Below are 17,192 nucleotides of genomic sequence, written 5' to 3' on the forward strand. Positions count from 1 at the left end.
CTGTCTGCAGTTGGCTCATGCATATACTTGGTTCCAGAAGTGTATTTAACTTCTGTATGCATTAATGTTGTTTAATGAAGCAAGCATTTGGCCACAGTACTTGTTCGTGTACATAAAACACAGCAAGATAAGAAACAGTGTCCTTGGTCCAGGTGATGGGTTTGTTTGACACAAAGGAAATTGCTGTGCCATGCACACAGGCACACTGCAAAGACCCCTATGCACACACAGGCCTGGATAGACACATCTTGATGCTGTGCAGAGATACTAGTGTTGGTCTCACACCACATTTAAGTTCTAGACCCACCATGTGAGACACCTGGTCGGGGCCTCTGCATCTAGGGTGTGGGTGAATGTACCTGTGTGTGTATGTTGTGCTGAATTTGGCTGTGTTTTCATATTTGGGGGGGCATGCATTGGACATAAAAAGCTTTGTAGCATTATTTCACAAAGCCCAATTAACTTCCAGTATCAAAAGATTCTCAGGAGCAAAAGCCACACACTGCATGATCAGTCATCTTCCTCAGAAGGAACTTTTTTACAAACATCACATAGTTAATAAGTCTAGATTGCATTAAAAATACAGGGATCTAAAACTGTTTCATTATTGGAAAGGCATCTTAACAAGCCTTGTTAAGATCCATTGTTACAGTTGTCATGCTTTTATGGTATTGTAATGATGGGGTCAATAAACTGAATGTTTTTGAAAGCTGTTCTTTTTATCCATTTGAAATTTAATGTCAACCTCATTAAATATCTAGTAACCCAGTGTTTATGAGAAGTATCTAATGAAATTTACTGATTTTTCTTCCTCTCTTCACTAGTGTATTTCCTACTTTGATTTTGTATCTTTCATCTTGATGTTGGAATAAACAGTCACTCCCTTTCAAATTTATTGAAAGAGATATATTTATTTCAGATCTTCCATTCTTGATTCTATTTCTGACATATTTTGATCAGAACTTAGCATAAAGTCTAAAGTCAGGAGCCAGCTGATTCATATAATATAGTATACTGTTTTCTAGTTCCTTGTTATATTGTTCTTTATATGTTCTTATCTATAGATTTACTTCTGTAGTCTATGTGGCACTGGAATGAGTGCTGTAGCACTCATTATTGAGCTGTATAAAACCTGTTCTACCATGTTATTAGACCACAGCTTATGAATTTAAATCTGTAATATATTTTCCCAAAACAGACAGCATATTTCTTGAGAAAGTTTTCTCCTAGAGGGCAGTCTTACATTAGCAATTAGTAGGATTTTTTCATTGCTACATCTTTTGTTGGTTGAATATATCTAAAAAGGAAAAAACCTGCACATTTTTATAATGTGTCATATTTTTGTTTTCATATCTTTATACTGTGAGGTATAATATTGTGTTTTGCCCTCTCATAGCGTTGTTAGCAAATATCTTTTAAGGAGTGTATGAGTTTGGTGTTATATGATTCATAATCTGAATGAATAGGATGTAGAAATACCAGCTTGAGACTCTACAGTGAACGATAGAATATTGTCCCATTAAGTATTTAGTAAGAAAACCAGAGGCTGAATACTGTAAATGCCTTAGAGGAAAATCCCACCGTAAAACACAGTCTGAAATTGTCTGTGAGGTGGAGCACCTTACAGAATTACTGAAGAGAAAGGAATAAGAGAAGCACTTTATTGCAAGAAAAGATTTCTTCTATTCTTGTTTACTTTTTTAAAGTGTGGAGCATATGGGAAATAGGCACTGTAACTTAATGGACTCTTCACTTAAGAGAGTCCTTTTCATCATCCTCAGATTTTTCTTTTTTTTTCCACAGAACTGTTGTGGAGAAGGCCATGTCATCTTTGTTTTATCCTACTTTTTGGGAAGTTTGTCAAACTTAAATGACAGCTGCATTTGGGATTGTGTGATTATTGTTGTTTAATGTTAACCCCATCGATCCAGCCCAGCACTTTGGCAAGGCAGCACAAGGGAGTCAGAGATCCACGTGTTGTACACTCAAGCTGGGTGCCGCTATCACGGCCTTGACTCTGTGGGTGCACTCTGCAGAGCTTCTATGAGTGGGAAGGAGGAGGTGGCAGGCCAGAAATGTGGAGATGGAGCCCTGACACACTCACAAATCCAAGGAAGCCTGTTAAATAGCATAAACATGTTTTTGTTTTTGAAAGAGTAGGTAATAAACTGAGCAGAACAGTGAAAGGAAAGACTGCAAATTCAACACTAAGTTAATTCTCTCCCCTTCCACCCACCCCACTCCACTACTGCTTGATTAATCATGTTCGCTATCTGTCCCCATTCAAGGGCATTCATGTTAAATTGCACAGCTTTTTCACTGGTACTATTTTTAAATGCCTTTAACTATGGAATACCTCAATGGTGAATACTGAAAAACCATCAGCAAGTGAAATGGGAATCCTGTGCCAGGATATTGTCATAGTGACAGGCTGCAGGACTTAATGTGATGCATTATTAATTGTCATTGTAATGCGAGGATACATGATTACTAATTCTGCAGGTTTTTTGCACAAAGATGGTACAGTGTATTTGTTTTGTGTGACACAGGGCTGGTAGCCTACCATAGGCAGCTGAACATATAATCAGTAACACGAGGAGGCTTTTCTCTGAGGATTGGGGTGGCAGTTGCTGGCCCACTTCAGATTTTATGACAGCTAAGGATGTCCTTTAATGCATTTTGTACGTGTAGTTCATATCTGGAACAGAGTAGGTTATAGTTTTCAGAATAAACCTTTAGTGGCAACATGATTTTATTTGTCTATTTGGAATTAGCTTCATAACAAAAATCTGATGGTTTGCAATGTAGGACTACTGTCTAGCTTACCTGAAAAGCTCATCCCAAATTGACTACTATGTATTGCTAAGGTTTTCTTCCTATAATTGAGCTCCAATTATGTGTGTAAATATATGCATTTTCTTTTATGATTTCTCATCTGTTGCTTGACCCAAAACTTTGCATGTCTTAATTGCATTTTACAATTTCAAAACCCAGGAGACTGCTGAGCCTTCCTGAAAGCTAGGTCAGCAGTTGGGGAGCCTGATGCTTATTAAATTTCCTGGTACATTCTGGAGATGAATTGTAAGGTCAGTGCAGTGAAGGATCTGTGTTCTCTTCATGTTTCTGGTAGCTATTCAGCTTGCTGTTAAATTAGAATCTTTTGAATGAAAATCTAAAATAAATCATTGTGGTGACTGATCACACTCCTGTTTGAGGACACTGTCCAGTTAAAAGAACAAATGGAGATTGGTCTTTGAAAGACTACTTTTGACAGAACACTGCCAGTACTAGTAAAAATAGATGTCTTGTTCTCTGAGTTTGCAGAATGTCAATTCTTTTGGGGAAGAAGTTCAAGCTTTTAAATGTAAGAGAGGACAACCATGCATATGCACACTGAAATAGGTAATGCTTGGTGGCTATAGCTGTGCAAGGAAAAGCAAGGACCTTTTTGTGCATTTTGTCTCATCTGTGTGCTGGGATTGCTGGCCTTTGTTCATTCTCTGAATCACTGCTTTAATGGCACTATATATTTAATTCCCATTGAATTGGTATGGTTTTGCGGAGTTGTTTTTATTCTCAGGGTGGGGGGAAAAGAGTTTGATTTTTTTTTTCCTTTTTTAGACTGCTAATAGGTTACTGGTGGTTTTCCTCTTTGCTAGTTCAAAAGTAAATGAAGCTTTGTAAGAATACATAGAAGTTTTTGAAGACTCATATTTAGATTACAATAATGCCTGCAGATCACAGCTGAAGTTAAGGCCCTAGAGCATCTCACACAGAATGTCTGTATGAGAGCAGTGTTATGGTAATCATCTCCCCTGACTGCTTATAATACAGACTTCCCAGTTATGTAGATTGCTTTGGAGAACTTAAGAAAATGGGGGCAGGGTGTGTGTATGTGTGCACTTGTTCTTAATTTTAAGTTTCTGTTACAGTTTGGGGGCAGGGGGGAGAATAATGACAAAACATCATCTTCCTTTACGTGAAAAGTAAAATATTTTCATCTCAATCAGAGGTGTAATGCCTTTGGTTTTTTTACCCCAAAGGTAACACATTTCCAAAGAAGTATAGCAGCTTTAATTGACATGAGGATTTAAACTGTGGAAGCATTATCCATGGTGCATCATGACATGGATTTTGGCCAGGGAGCCAAACCTTATGAGAAGAACGGGAGCAGAAGTAGTTTGATCTACAGATCCCAGGAGGCACAGTGTTGCCATTTTGAATAAATAGTCTCAGTTTTCAGCTGAAATATTTTCATTTTCAGATACTTGTTTCTGTTGGCAAAATACTTTATATTTTGCATGAATAGCAATCTATTTATACAAGCAGGTTTTTTAGTTGCTAATCCTGTTAACCATTAAAAATTACTTAGGCAGAATTTTACAGCCAACTGTCGTGTGAACTCAGAGGGATTCTGAGCCCAGAGCAAACTAGTACAGGTGCCAGTCCTGCCTTCAGGGGGGAAGGATCTCAACAGGTTTTTTGGTGAATTTACCAGGCTGGGTAAGTGGGTGGGTCTGGCTAAGGAGCTGCATTTGGAAATGGGTACATGTGTTGGTTTTTCCAACATTCTAGTATGTATCCTGTATGATCCTTAGTATGGTAAGTAATCCAGTACTTTAGGACAATACTCCCTTATCTTAGCATTTCAGTAATGAAATTAAGAGTGCACAATAGATTGCTGAATTCCTTCTCCTGGAGGAATTCCTCCTCTGCTGTGTAGATGAGTATGCTGTTGATGCACTGGTTAAGAATATGCTTGAACTTTACTCACTCACAGCTGTGTAACAGTGACTATCTCTTCCTTCCTTTTCTTCCCCTCCTGCTTCTCCAGGACTCAGATGGGATCAATCTGTACTACTGGTCTCTGTTTGATGGACACGCTGGGTCAGGGGCAGCTGTGGTTGCTTCCAAACTCCTACAGCACCATATCCTGGAGCAGCTGCAGGAGATTGTAGACATCCTGAGGAACACAGCTGTGCTCCCACCCACCTGCCTAGGAGAGGAGCCTGATAACCCAGCCACCAACAGTAGGACGCTGACACGGGCGGCCTCCCTGCGTGGTGGTGTGGGGGCCCCAGGCTCGCCCAGCACCCCTCCAACACGCTTCTTCACTGAGAAGAAGATCCCACACGAGTGCCTGGTTATTGGGGCCATAGAAAGTGCATTCAAGGAAATGGTATGTACATCTCAGGGCTCTGAAGTCCTTGTTGCTTACATTTATGAGTTACATGACCTGGAGAAGATGAAGATTTAGAGGGGTTTTCTTTCACTTTTTTTTCCCCTTTCGCTACTTTAACACTATCTGAGCGTGGACAGAACTATCTAAGAGCCTCAACCTTACCAGGTGCATCCCTGTGAGGCAGAAATTGCACCTGAAGTCCCAGGTAGCACTACAGCAATGTTTATGGATTACTTGTGTTGCCTAAAATCGGGAGAAAAAACTCACCAGGCAAATTTAGTATAGATAAGATATAGAGCAGCTCTTTTAATGAAGGCCTTCTAGCTCACGGAGTACAAAGGTGCATGCCCACATACAGAATCCTTACACTTTTATATCCCTTACTAAGTATCATATCTAATGGGGACATCCAATCCTAAGAGCCCTTTTGCCAGGGTACCACCCTCAGAACTGCGCCACTGGAGTCCCTCCAAGTGTCTTGAGCTTTATATCTTGTTTTATCTACCATATCTCTTGTTATTCTGGTCCAGGTGCACATCCCAATGGAATATCCTTGCAAAAAATCTATTACTTTGAAAAGACGGTTGAAAGACGTTTAAACTGAAGCTGCAGGATTGTGCCACACAAACTGTGAGAAAGTAACGGTCGAAAGTGAAAGAAAACTACAGCTACATTAAAATCTACAAAAGGCTAAAAATCTTAAAAATTCTAAGGCATCAGTTGACTTTTAGAAGCATGATGCTCTTCTTTTCTCTTTTTTATTCTCCCCCTCCTTTCTTAACATAAAGATTAGCATTGCCTTGCAGTAGCAGATTTCAGCATTGGCTGCTATTATCAGGCTGAGTATATGGGTATGCACTTTACAAAGCCTTGTTGCCCAAGCAGTAGCAAAGACTCTTGGCAATTGTTGCCCAAAACATAAATGGAACATAAATGGTCACATCAGGGACATGGATAAGGGGCAGCCTCCTTGGTCCAATGACCTGTAGTTCATGTTAGTGTTGGACTGTCTCATGAAGCACAGCAGTGCCTGTACAGTGTGTGTAGCTCTTCACTGAGGCAGGTTGGGTGTGGGTGAGTGGGGCATGAAGTACATTTCTACCACCCACTTGAGTTATGTACAGCATGAACAACTGTGAGGAAATCATGAGGCTATGGAAACTGAATATCCATCTCTTTCCCTGTGGAAGCTGTTTTTTCTATTCTGTAATTGATGTAGCTGCTCCACATCTTCCCTCTTCAGTTTTCCACGTTATTAAAAATTGTTATTGCCAGGCATATCAGAGGTTTGGCCCACCAGTGAGTACATGTGGATCAGGTCTTGGGAGATGTGATCTTGTTCTTTTTTCAAAATTTTGTTACCGCAGTTTTCAGAAAAGCTCCTTATTTGAAAAGAAGATTTTTGAACCAATCAGTGTTTCCCAGAGGTTTTATTTGTTGTCTGAAAAGAAGTATTCAATCATAGTTTTTCCTGATGTATAGGAATTTTGCTCAGTACATGTAATTACAGACTAGAGTTGTTGCTACAAGTAGTACTTCACTTTGAATTCTGAATAACAATTATCTCGCTGGATTGTTCTTTCTTCCCAAGAAAGTGCAGGCAAACAGACCCATCATCTGGGTTTGGACTTGTAACTGGGTTTGTCCAGGAGCAGGACTCACAGCCATGGTTTGGTCATTGTTCAGTGTGGGGTATGCGAGCAGATTTATGTCCTACGGCTAGTGGGCGCAGTTTCTGCTAAATGAAAAGAAAGAGGAGGACACGTGAAAATCTCCTGTCAGTTTAGCATGCCTTTTCAGAGAGGGAGGACTCGATTGCTCAATCCTTCTTTGTTGAGAAAGGAGGGAGAAGATGACCGTGTCCATCCACTGCGCCCTGATGGGTTCAGAGCATGCTTAAGAGAGGGACACCAATTTCATGCTTCAGTTGGCGTAATTTTCAGGCCAGACTGCCAGGCTCTGAGAGCATGACATGATTTTCTCCTGTCTGCAAGTGTAGGAGAGATGAGAAATGGAGTTTCATGGGACTGGGCAGTGAAGGTAAGAGGGTGTAGAAGGGCTGTTTCAAGCACTCTACCTTTTTTATGAAAGCAGCGTGTGGGTTACCCATTGCTGCTTTCCTGAATGTGTCTGACTGAGCAGGGTTGTTACTGCTCTGCATTATTTTGTGTTCACATCTCCGGTACGTGTTCACACAGAAGACCATCTCAGCTCATGTTCAGGCACCTGACTGCTTGGGAGGGCTTTTGTGGATAGAGTATGACAAATGCAGAAGCCCTGGATAACTCACTACACTTATGGTGTCTAGGTATTCCTTGTATAGGTTATAGTAATCTGTTCTTCCTGTTTCTAAACAGAATATTTTCCTTCCTGTGTCTTTGTTCATATGCCACAGTTCCAACACCTTTAATTCCCACTTACTCTTTATTAGAGGGCTGAAGTTCATCTGTCTTTGATACACAAATGACTCGGTGCCTACCACAATGCAATATAATTTCAGCATTAAGTTTTACTTTAAAAGGAAATCTTATAAAAATGGTCAGACTAAGAAAAGCAATAGATAATTACACCTACTTTAAGCTCTTGGGGAAGACTTGCACTTGTAATTGGTTTAGGCAAAAGAGTATTTACCTGTGTAAGGGAGCAGTTCATAAGATCAACACTCCTGTGTCGCATCTGTACTTGCAAAGATTGATCTTCCTCTGTCTAACTTCCTGCTAGCTTATACTCCTGGTAGTCTTTTCATGAAGATTTTGGGCCTCTTTGACAGCATATTGTTTAATCGGCCCTGTTTTGTACTGGAACGTCATTGATGTCGTTGAGTTGGGTCAATGCACTTGAGATGTGCATAATGAACGAGGGTTTTGTGCCAGCAGAGTGTATCATTTACTTGCTGAAAGCTCATGTTTCCTGGACCAAGGCAAACTTCTTGGTGGTGTTTCCTGAAACACCCATTGCTGCAAAGGAGTCCTATGAAGCTGGTGAAAATGATGAGTAGATACAGATACTTTTTTTTTTTAAACAGTGCAACCTGACAGGTTTATCTAAGGATGGTGTTGTTCCCTTTTCCTGGGAGATTTTAGCATACCATTATTTTTTTTCCCCAACTTCCTCTTGAATTCTAGTTAAGCTCTCCCTGTTTTTGCCTCAAGTCTCAAAATGCAATTCGTGGCTTTAAAAGACTTGAAAAAATTATTTGTTTCTTTATTTGGTGTGGGTTTCTTTGGACAGTTCTTGTCTGACAGCTACATGCAGTAAAACACTGTGGAAAGTTGATACAGACCGAGTCATTGCCCTAAACATTTAACAATTAAGCTGTCCCCATTTTGAAGTACTTCTAAATGGTGTTATCTGTGTTGTAACTGGGATTAGTGAATTTATGCTGTGCTTTCAGATAATTTACTGTTCTGTTTAAAAACCAGTAAATGCTCAGTTGTCAGTATCTCAGTTGTTCCAGTTAAAAGGAAACAAAGAAGCTCAAGTTCTGAAGGTGCCATAAGTCAAGTCCTCTAATTTTCGTCTCTCGAGTTTTAAGATGTGCATTTATAGATTCAGTTCAAAAGAGCCAAGAGGGATGCTTCCGAGTGGTGTGCTGTATTGGTTAGAAGCACCAACTATAGTACTTTAACCTTGTATACCTGTGTGTGGTGTTATATGTATTTTAAAGAAAGATTAAGAGGAGAGAGCACCTATTCCGCTCTGAACCCCATTTAATTTTAGATGGAAAAAAAATAGCACAGAACTAGTCTGTATGGTTTATTGGAAGGCATACATTTGCATACATTGCATCATGATTTTTTTCTTTACTTTTTTTTTTTGACTTAGATGAAATCTAGACGGGTGCTTTTGCTAGATTGGTGCCATTTTAATTAATTGAAAAGTCTTGAAACAGCAGCCTGTGTTGTACAGTTTTCTTTTTGAAAAGCTTCACCTCCTTATATAGCCAATAGAAGTGAGGAAGGTTTAAACAGAATTACAGGCATCTGATGCCTTTTTGATAGAGGTAAAGCAGACTAAGGAGTTAATTTTGTGTTTCTGTCTTCTGAAATTATTAAAAAAAAATAAAAAAAGGCAGGTATGTGATACTGTGTATATAGGGAGAAAAGCTACTTTCTGTTATAGCAAGATTGAGATCCTGGATGAAAGGGCTCTGCTCGGAGGATACTTATAGATGAAAAGAGCATGGAAAGAGTGAGGTCAGCAGGGTAAGGGAGGTGATCCTTCCCCCTTACTCGGCCCTAATGAGGCCACATCTGGAGTGCTGTGACCAATTCTGGGCTCCTCGGTACAGGAAAGACAAGGAACTACTGGTGAGAGTCCAGTGGAGGACCACAAAGATGATTAAGGGACTGGAGCATGTCTCTTATGAGAAAAAACTGTGGGAGCTGGGCCTGTTTAGTCTAAGGAAGACAGAGGAGATCTCATTAATGCATATAAATATCTCAAGGTCCCAAGAGTGGTGTCTTTTCTGTGGTGCCCAGTGACAAGATGAGAAGCAATGGCCATAAACTAAAACTCAAGAAGTTTCACCTCAACATGAAGAAGAACTTCTTTACATTGATAGTGGTAGAGCACTGGAACAGGCTGCCCAAGGAGGTCGTGGAGTCTCCTTCTCTGGAGACATTCAAAACCATCCTGGGTGCATTTCTGTGTAACCTGCTCTAGGTGACCCTGCCTTGGAAGGAAGGTTGGACTAGATGATATCCAGAGGCCCCTTCCAAACCCTAATAATTCTGTGATTCGGTGAAAATCAGTTATTTTAGTTGTTGCAGTATACTAACTTGCTGCAATGACGGTACTGCAATATGAATGCACCTAGGTCTGTTTTCAAGGTCCTGCATATCTAACCCTCACAGGAATCGGCCCCCACTTCGGTGCCGCCGCACTCGCTGTGCTCCCTCTGTCTCCCCTCGCCGCGCACACCTCCCGCCTGGCTCGGCCTGCCCGCGGGGAGCTCCCGGCGCGCGGGGCGGGAAGGGCGGGAGCAGGAGCCGCGATGCCGCAGAGGAGCCTCCGGCAGGTGGCAGGAGCCGGCCGTGCTGGGGCCCGCAGCCTCCGGCACGGGGCGGGGGCGGCGGCGGCATCGCGCGGCTTTTTCGGGAGAGGTGGTTATCACCTGCGCAAGCCGTGCGCCCTCCCAGGGGAGCCCGGGTCCGGGCCTTGGCCTGTCCCAGGGCTTTCTCGGTGCAGAAAGCCGCACTGCCCGTCCTCACCTGCTCGGTACGTCGGCATATACTCTGCAGCTGTGCTCCGTCCTCCTGCATCCCCACATCCTGCATCCTGCACCCAGGGAAGTGGGACCAGACCTGGGTCAACCCTTGTGGGCACCCCACTTCTACCACCTGCTACAGCACACATCCTGGCACGAAGGGCAGAGCTCAGACTAAATTATCTGTTTCCTTGGCAGAAACTTGCTCTGACATTTTTTTCCATCTGGAAAATGAGGAAAGCTTTATATACAGTCTGATTTTGTCTATAATGAGACCCTTTACACTCGTAAAGACTGCAGAGGCATTTTGGGGTTTCTGCCTGTGTCTGTGCTGCTCTACTTTCCCAGTGTCACTTTTATAAAGTATTTAATTAAAAGCCAATGTCTCTACATCAGAATGAGTTGGTGGCATTGTGGACTTTATTTTATTTTGCTTTATTTTTCCCCCTCAAATCTTGTTGAGCTGTAGAAAGGCCTTTCCTTCTTTCCCTACCCCTGAAAAAGAAAATGTCAAGCAAAGTATGTAATATCACATTAAACATGGCACTGAACGTACTCTGACAAGTCATGGTAGAAAATGTGAGTTCTGAACAACAACTAGATGGAAGAGCCCAGGAACAGAAATGATTTGAGAAAAACTAGATCTGTGTACTGGATTAAGTCAAGGAAATTCTGATAATGAGGCCCTAACAGTTATCCATCTTTTCTCCTATAATAGGTGCTTCTGAATTCTGCTTATTGAAAGAAACAAATTTTAGTTTAGGATTCCAGCACTTGCAAAGTATATGTATGACAGCTGAAACCAGGTGAGGTATTGCATATTGTTTGAAGGTCTCAGAGGATACTCTGAGATGTAAAGGTGAAGGTTTCTTAAAATTCCTGGCAGTGCCTGAAAAATCCACTGTAATAAGTTTAAATTATTTTGGTGGTTAGAAATGTCTGCTTTCTTTGAACTCTTCAGCTGAATTAAAAAGTGTAGAGCAACCACGGGTAGGAAAATCAGCTTCTCTATGGCAAGATTAGATAAAGAGTCATTTATAACAGGCCCATATCTCTGACCAAAGGTTTTATGAGATTTGATTTTTAGCTTGGAGTTGTTTTCCTGCTGGTCCTCACCACCACCGCCCCGCACTGCCACCTCCAAGATAAGTGCAGATGTTCAGAGGCAGCAGTAGAACCTGTGTCTCTGTGGCAGCCGCATGCAGTTCCCATGCAGAGCAGAGGATGGCCTGCAAGGACAGCGCCTCAGCACTGTGTTCTTGGCAGAAATGGGATGTGCATGCACCAGCCAGCGAGGAGTCACGTTACACCTCTGCCCGCCCACGCCAGACAGTGGCTGAGCAGTGCTGAACATCCCCACTGCCGCCCCAGGTCACTTACCTCCCCTGAAATTTGTAGGAAACAAAGCATTGGACAGTGACCTCCTCCCAGCCCTGCAGATTTTTGATCAAATTGCTGCTGTCAAGTTTTGCATTTGTTGTAGTGCTTTTCTTCAGATAAATTTAGCTCTAAAATAAAACTCTAAATTCCATACCCCAAGGCGAGGACAATTTGGACTCTTTGTTGCTCAGTGCAAATACGATAATGACTGAAGTATAGCTCTGGGTATATGCACACATACAGAGGCAAACAAATATATTCATAATAAAACCCACATAAAAGCAGGCAGGGGATAGCTGGAAAAATCTTCCAGTATTTGCAATAGTGATGTTAAATGATGCTCCCTGTTCAAATCCAATATTACAAGGACAGACCAGCTTGAAACTGTGCTTGATTCTGGATACAGGAGAGGAGGGTTGTTTGTAACATGTTGTGTTATTACCCCAAACTAAACTAAAAGACAGCAGAATTAATTAATTGGTGTACACTTCAATTTTTGTTTAAAATGTATGGATGATTGGAAAGTAGCTCATTTACTTACGTCCTTTATGTTCTCCAAGCTTTCTTGGAGACTATATATATTTGTATGTATATATTTATGTGTTTTTTCATTCCAGGACTTGGTTGACTGTTGGTGACAAATGTGATTTGTGTTCTCCACTTCTGTTAAGCAGGAGGACGTTTTTATATATAATACTTCTTGCACTCTGAATCAGTTTAGCATCCACTCATTCCCTGTGTTTCTAAAGGGATAGCCTGGTGGCATGACTGTCTGTTGCTGCTGTTCCTAAAGGTATATACTCCACAATTCTAACATTCCTTTAAGGAAGCAGGTAGTTATTCATGTCATGGCTAGGTCTCATTAATTATTTGCTGTCTATGTAAAGCACTCTCCAATTATACCACCAGGTACCTGTTGTTAAACTACATTTATCTTTGCCTTCTTTGTGCTTTTGCCATAGCAAATTCTCTTGCATCCCTGAGAGTTGCTATTTGTTCCTTAGTACCTAATGTTTTAAAAGCTCCTGACCTGATTTTTCCCAAACATCTTTGTATCATAAATAATAGGTCCTCAACTTTCTGTTCTTCTCCCAGACCATGTGGCCACAGCAGCAAGAAAAGAAAGCTAGTGGGACATACCATTTAAGAAAGACTTTTTTGTATTTTCCTTTTTTTAGGGCAGTCTTCATTTTCTGAAACATTAATTGCAATGTGTCTTTATAAATCTTGTTCTCTTTTCCCACAGGATTTGCAAATAGAACGAGAGAGGACCGTGTATAACATTTCTGGTGGCTGCACAGCCCTTGTGGTGGTGTATTTATTGGGGAAACTGTATGTGGCAAACGCTGGTGATAGCAGGTAAGTGGGGTGTCTTCCCAACTAGTCATTCACCTCAGGCTCCTGAGGTCTGGTGTTACCATTGCAAACAGTATCACAAGAGGATTCTGTTTCTTGGCTGAACACTTAACAGTTCTCACAGAAATGAATGCAAATGGCAGTGATAGAGTCTTGTCAAGTCGTGGTTGCAGCCAGGGAAGTTGACAACACTTCTGGTCCCATAGCAGTTTCTGAATGACTTGATGGTTGCAGAGAAGTGGAAGGATGCTTAAAAGCCATTGAGAAGAATTTTGGGTGTGTAGTAGAATTGTGTGTTTAACTCTGACAAGATGACTGCATCTGGAACAGCTATGGTAGGGCTGCATTTGTTTGGTAGGTAGTTCTGTGGCTCCTGTTGCCAGGCTTAGTCTTCACAGGCCACTTGGCTCTCAGATATTCATATAGATGAGGGTAGTGATTTGTAAGCAAATACCTGCTGCTCTTGTAATGGGAGAGAAGGAGAGGGAGATAGACTATCACAGTTTAGGTTTTTTATTTTGTGCTGTTCTGGCTCATGTATTTGTCCATTTCTCAGAACTGAATGTTGTTCATGAGCTCTTGCTTTTTTATATTTTGAAGTTGGATGCCTGAAGACTCACAACAAGAAGCTTTTTCTTTGTCTTCTGATGTCGCTAAAGATAGGACCATACTGGAAATCTCTGACTTGCATTCTTTTCACCTCACTCACTCTCTGCCCATACTACCATCAGAGAGAGATAATGAGGCTCTTGCAAGACTTCAGATCTTCACGTTTCTTTTGGCAGCACACTGTGTAAATAGGACAGGGAGAATAGTTCCCCACGTGATACAAACTGCTGTTGTATTCTGTTCACTAACAGCTTAATAATTAAAGTCTACAAAGGTACTGAACCATGCTGTCTTTAGGTGAAAGCTGTTATGTTTATGCATTTGTGTTTAAGATTTCTGCACACACAGTTCATATTAGTAGTATGTACACCTATGTACTTACAGAGACAACACTCAAGAGCAAAGAGTTTTGTAGTTTAAACTTAACATTTTTATTGCCTCTCACTGCTTTAAACTGTGTAGGAAATCAGATAAATACTTTGGACATAAAATTCCTATTCTTTTCATTTTGGTGATTGTTTTTAAGATGGTAAATTTGCTGTATATGTTGAAAGTTGTTTGCTCAGTTCCTCTTGTCAAGTGACATATTGGAATCTCCGTTTTGCATCAAATGTCAAGTGAGTCCTGACATGGTAGCTGCAAACATGTTTGAGGTGATCACCCATCTAGTCATCAGAACCACTAGCTGCACTACATTCTATCTCTTCTGCCATTAAATTAGAAATAATAATGTTTTCTTGTGCTATTGCACTTGAAATACAGTTGAATCTCTTCCTTCAAACTGGCTAATTTGCTTTACTGTCTCTTAAAAGTGTGCTGTTGTCATGGTTTGAGAGCCTCAAAATCCAATTCCCTAGTCCAAACCCCCTCCCACATCTCAGCCCAGTGTGAGATGGTTTTCCAGACACCACACGAGACTCAAATGGGGGAAAGGGAATATATTACAATGACTGTACAAATAAATACTACAATACATTATATACAATCTTAATTATCTCTACCATGACATAAGTATTTACAATGGATCAAATCTCTTCTCCCCTCCAAATAAAAGTCCAGGAGGGAAGAAGGAAAAGATCCCTTTCTACTCTCAGAACAGCAATGGCTCTAAGGCAGCAGGTTCTCTGTCTCTCTCTTCCATGCAGCAGCTGTAGCTGGATCTCTGCCAGCACACACGAAGGGGTATCCAAGCCCCTCTCGGCCACTCGTCTCCAAGCGAAGGTCTTATCTTCCGTAGGCTGTGTTCACCGGGACAAGGGTCACTTCACTACGTCATATCACGAAGCTCAGGGGTCTTCGTGACGGTCCCTATCTTCGGGGGATTCAAGTTCCCCTACAGAGCTCTGTGCTCTGTCTCAAGCAGCGGGGGGGCCAAGGTCACCCCCTCTGCATTCCTTCTGAGCTTTACAGCTCTTTTCTGCAGTGCTGCTGCAGTTTTAGGACTTCCATTCAGTAGGAGTCCATCCTTTCCACTTAGGAAAGGTCACAAAAGGAGTTTGGGGGTTTTTTGGTTCAGTTTCTTACCCCAACTCTGTCTCTGTAGAGCTTAGTTGTGCTCTCTCTGCTGCTGGCTCTCTCTCAGCTCTCTCAGACAACTCTGTGTCTTCCTTGCTCAGCTGCATGTTTGTTTCTGCTGCTTCTCCAGTTCAGTTCTTATCTGTTGGCTTTCAGCCATAGCCTCTGTTCACTGCTGTCTCTGCCGCTGCTCCTGCTGCTCATGGTGGAGGGAAAAAACCTTCCAACTTCTCAGTCACAGACCTCAGTCCAGTTTAATACTGTTTCTGAGTTTCTATGACCCCAGCCGGAGCTGGGAGAGCTGGAGCCCCCCAGAGGGGCTCCTGCCCCTTCTACTCGTGGCTTTCACAACATGGCTACTTCTACCACACAACTACAACTACCTTCTCTTCCGTTCTGCTTGTGATATGTTTATATTTTGCAGAAGCGCTCATTGGGTAAAACCTCAAAACTTCAAGGGTCACCACCCCCTGGGGTTTTACCATTTTATAACTTCAGGGGGAAAACTGTTTCCCCCCACCACAGCTGTGCAAAACTGGCCATGCAGGACTTGCTTCTCAGTAGCTAAGATCTTTGTTCATAAATAACTGGGACTGGCTGCTTCCAATTCCTCCAGAATTCTTCCTATGCTCCCCAAGGGCAGCCTCAGCTCCGTTGTAGTCTCTGATACCCAAGGGGAAGAAACTCTTGTTGACAGGGATCTGGAGTTGGTGCCAGTGTATTGGCTGGCATAGCTGTAGTTAAAGACACTTAAGTCTTCAAGAAGCTTTGTATGTTCATTAAGTCCATCCAAAACATCTCTTCAGAAAAAGAACAGGAATCAGAAAGGAAGCCATCAGAAAGGTTGGGTGTTGTTTGAACCAGGATTCAAATTTTTCTACTCATTCCTCACATCTTATAGATAATAGAGTCCCTCCAGATCCAAAATCGTTTAGTTTTGCACTTTCCAAATGGACCTCATATAAAACCTTTCTCATGCTGAGGAGAATTGTCCCAAAATTTTTCATTTTCAAATAAGTCCATTCCTTGATTTTCCTAGCTCAAAACAAAATAAAAGCTTTAAAGTGCAGAAGATCAGTTAGTCTGACTCTCACTCCCACGAAATCCTCACTTACCCTCTTTCAGGGAAAAAAGCGGCTATTGCAAAACATCCAAGTTGCTGTCATGACTATAAGGACATTTTAGGACTAGAAAAGCAACTCTGAGATTGTCTGCCCATTGCCAGGGTGCACAGTGCATTCATACATTTTGAAGAGCCAGTTATGTAGTCAAGAAGTTTTATTTGTGTTAGTTGGAAAAATATGTTCCTTTTTGCTGTCTCTTGCCTTGTGTGGTCAGCTTTGTGGTTTGCACAGATACAGGGAAGGGCGGTGAGAAATACAATAAGGAAACTACTTAAATGTTTTACTGCTCTTGAGAAGAAGGGTGGGTTTGTTTTTTCACTCAAACAGGGGACTTCTGCTTGTTGCTGTTGAAACTGGATGCCTTAGTACTTTAGTTTCTTTGAGTTCACCTTCTTATTTGTGCCTCTCCCCTCTCCTCATTCTCCTTCTTTTCTCTCTGCTACACCACTGGAAAAAGCATGTAAATAAATCGAGTTACACTTCTCACAGATAGTGAGAGTAGGTTTTATGCTGCAAGGGTGGGAAATAAACACTTTGGGTTCATGCAAATCTCATTTTTACTGCCTCTCCCCAGAAGAAGGTTAGGTCTTTTAATTTCGTGCAACTTAAAAACAGCAGAAGCTTTTAAAGTTGGTTTTTGAACAGCTGCTTCTGTCAGAACACCAAGGTATGTGCAACAAACTGTACTATCACAATGAAACTAAGGAAATGTTAAGTGTGAGACTTGAATAATAATGTACTGTGTGGTGCCAGCTATACCTCAGACTTATGTCTGTGGTATTCAGTTTATCCACCAAAGCTTCTCAAATCTAATCAT

The 17,192-nt window shown here is 41.5% G+C and overlaps 1 protein-coding gene across 1 annotated transcript in view; it reads left to right on the top strand.

The window, feature by feature from the left end:
* The window catches only part of PPM1H (protein phosphatase, Mg2+/Mn2+ dependent 1H), a 136,716-nt gene that overhangs the window by 61,306 nt on the left and 58,218 nt on the right, over positions 1-17,192 (top strand). The window contains exons 3-4 of the mRNA XM_051795811.1: positions 4,835-5,179; positions 13,018-13,130. Coding sequence (XP_051651771.1) covers positions 4,835-5,179; positions 13,018-13,130 — 458 coding nt within the window. The remainder of the gene's footprint in view (positions 1-4,834; positions 5,180-13,017; positions 13,131-17,192) is intronic.

This window comes from Manacus candei, unplaced genomic scaffold (assembly GCF_025592945.1).
Source record: "Manacus candei isolate 608988 ecotype Guabito, Panama unplaced genomic scaffold, ASM2559294v1 h1tg000043l, whole genome shotgun sequence".
NCBI classification, from domain to species: domain Eukaryota; kingdom Metazoa; phylum Chordata; class Aves; order Passeriformes; family Pipridae; genus Manacus; species Manacus candei.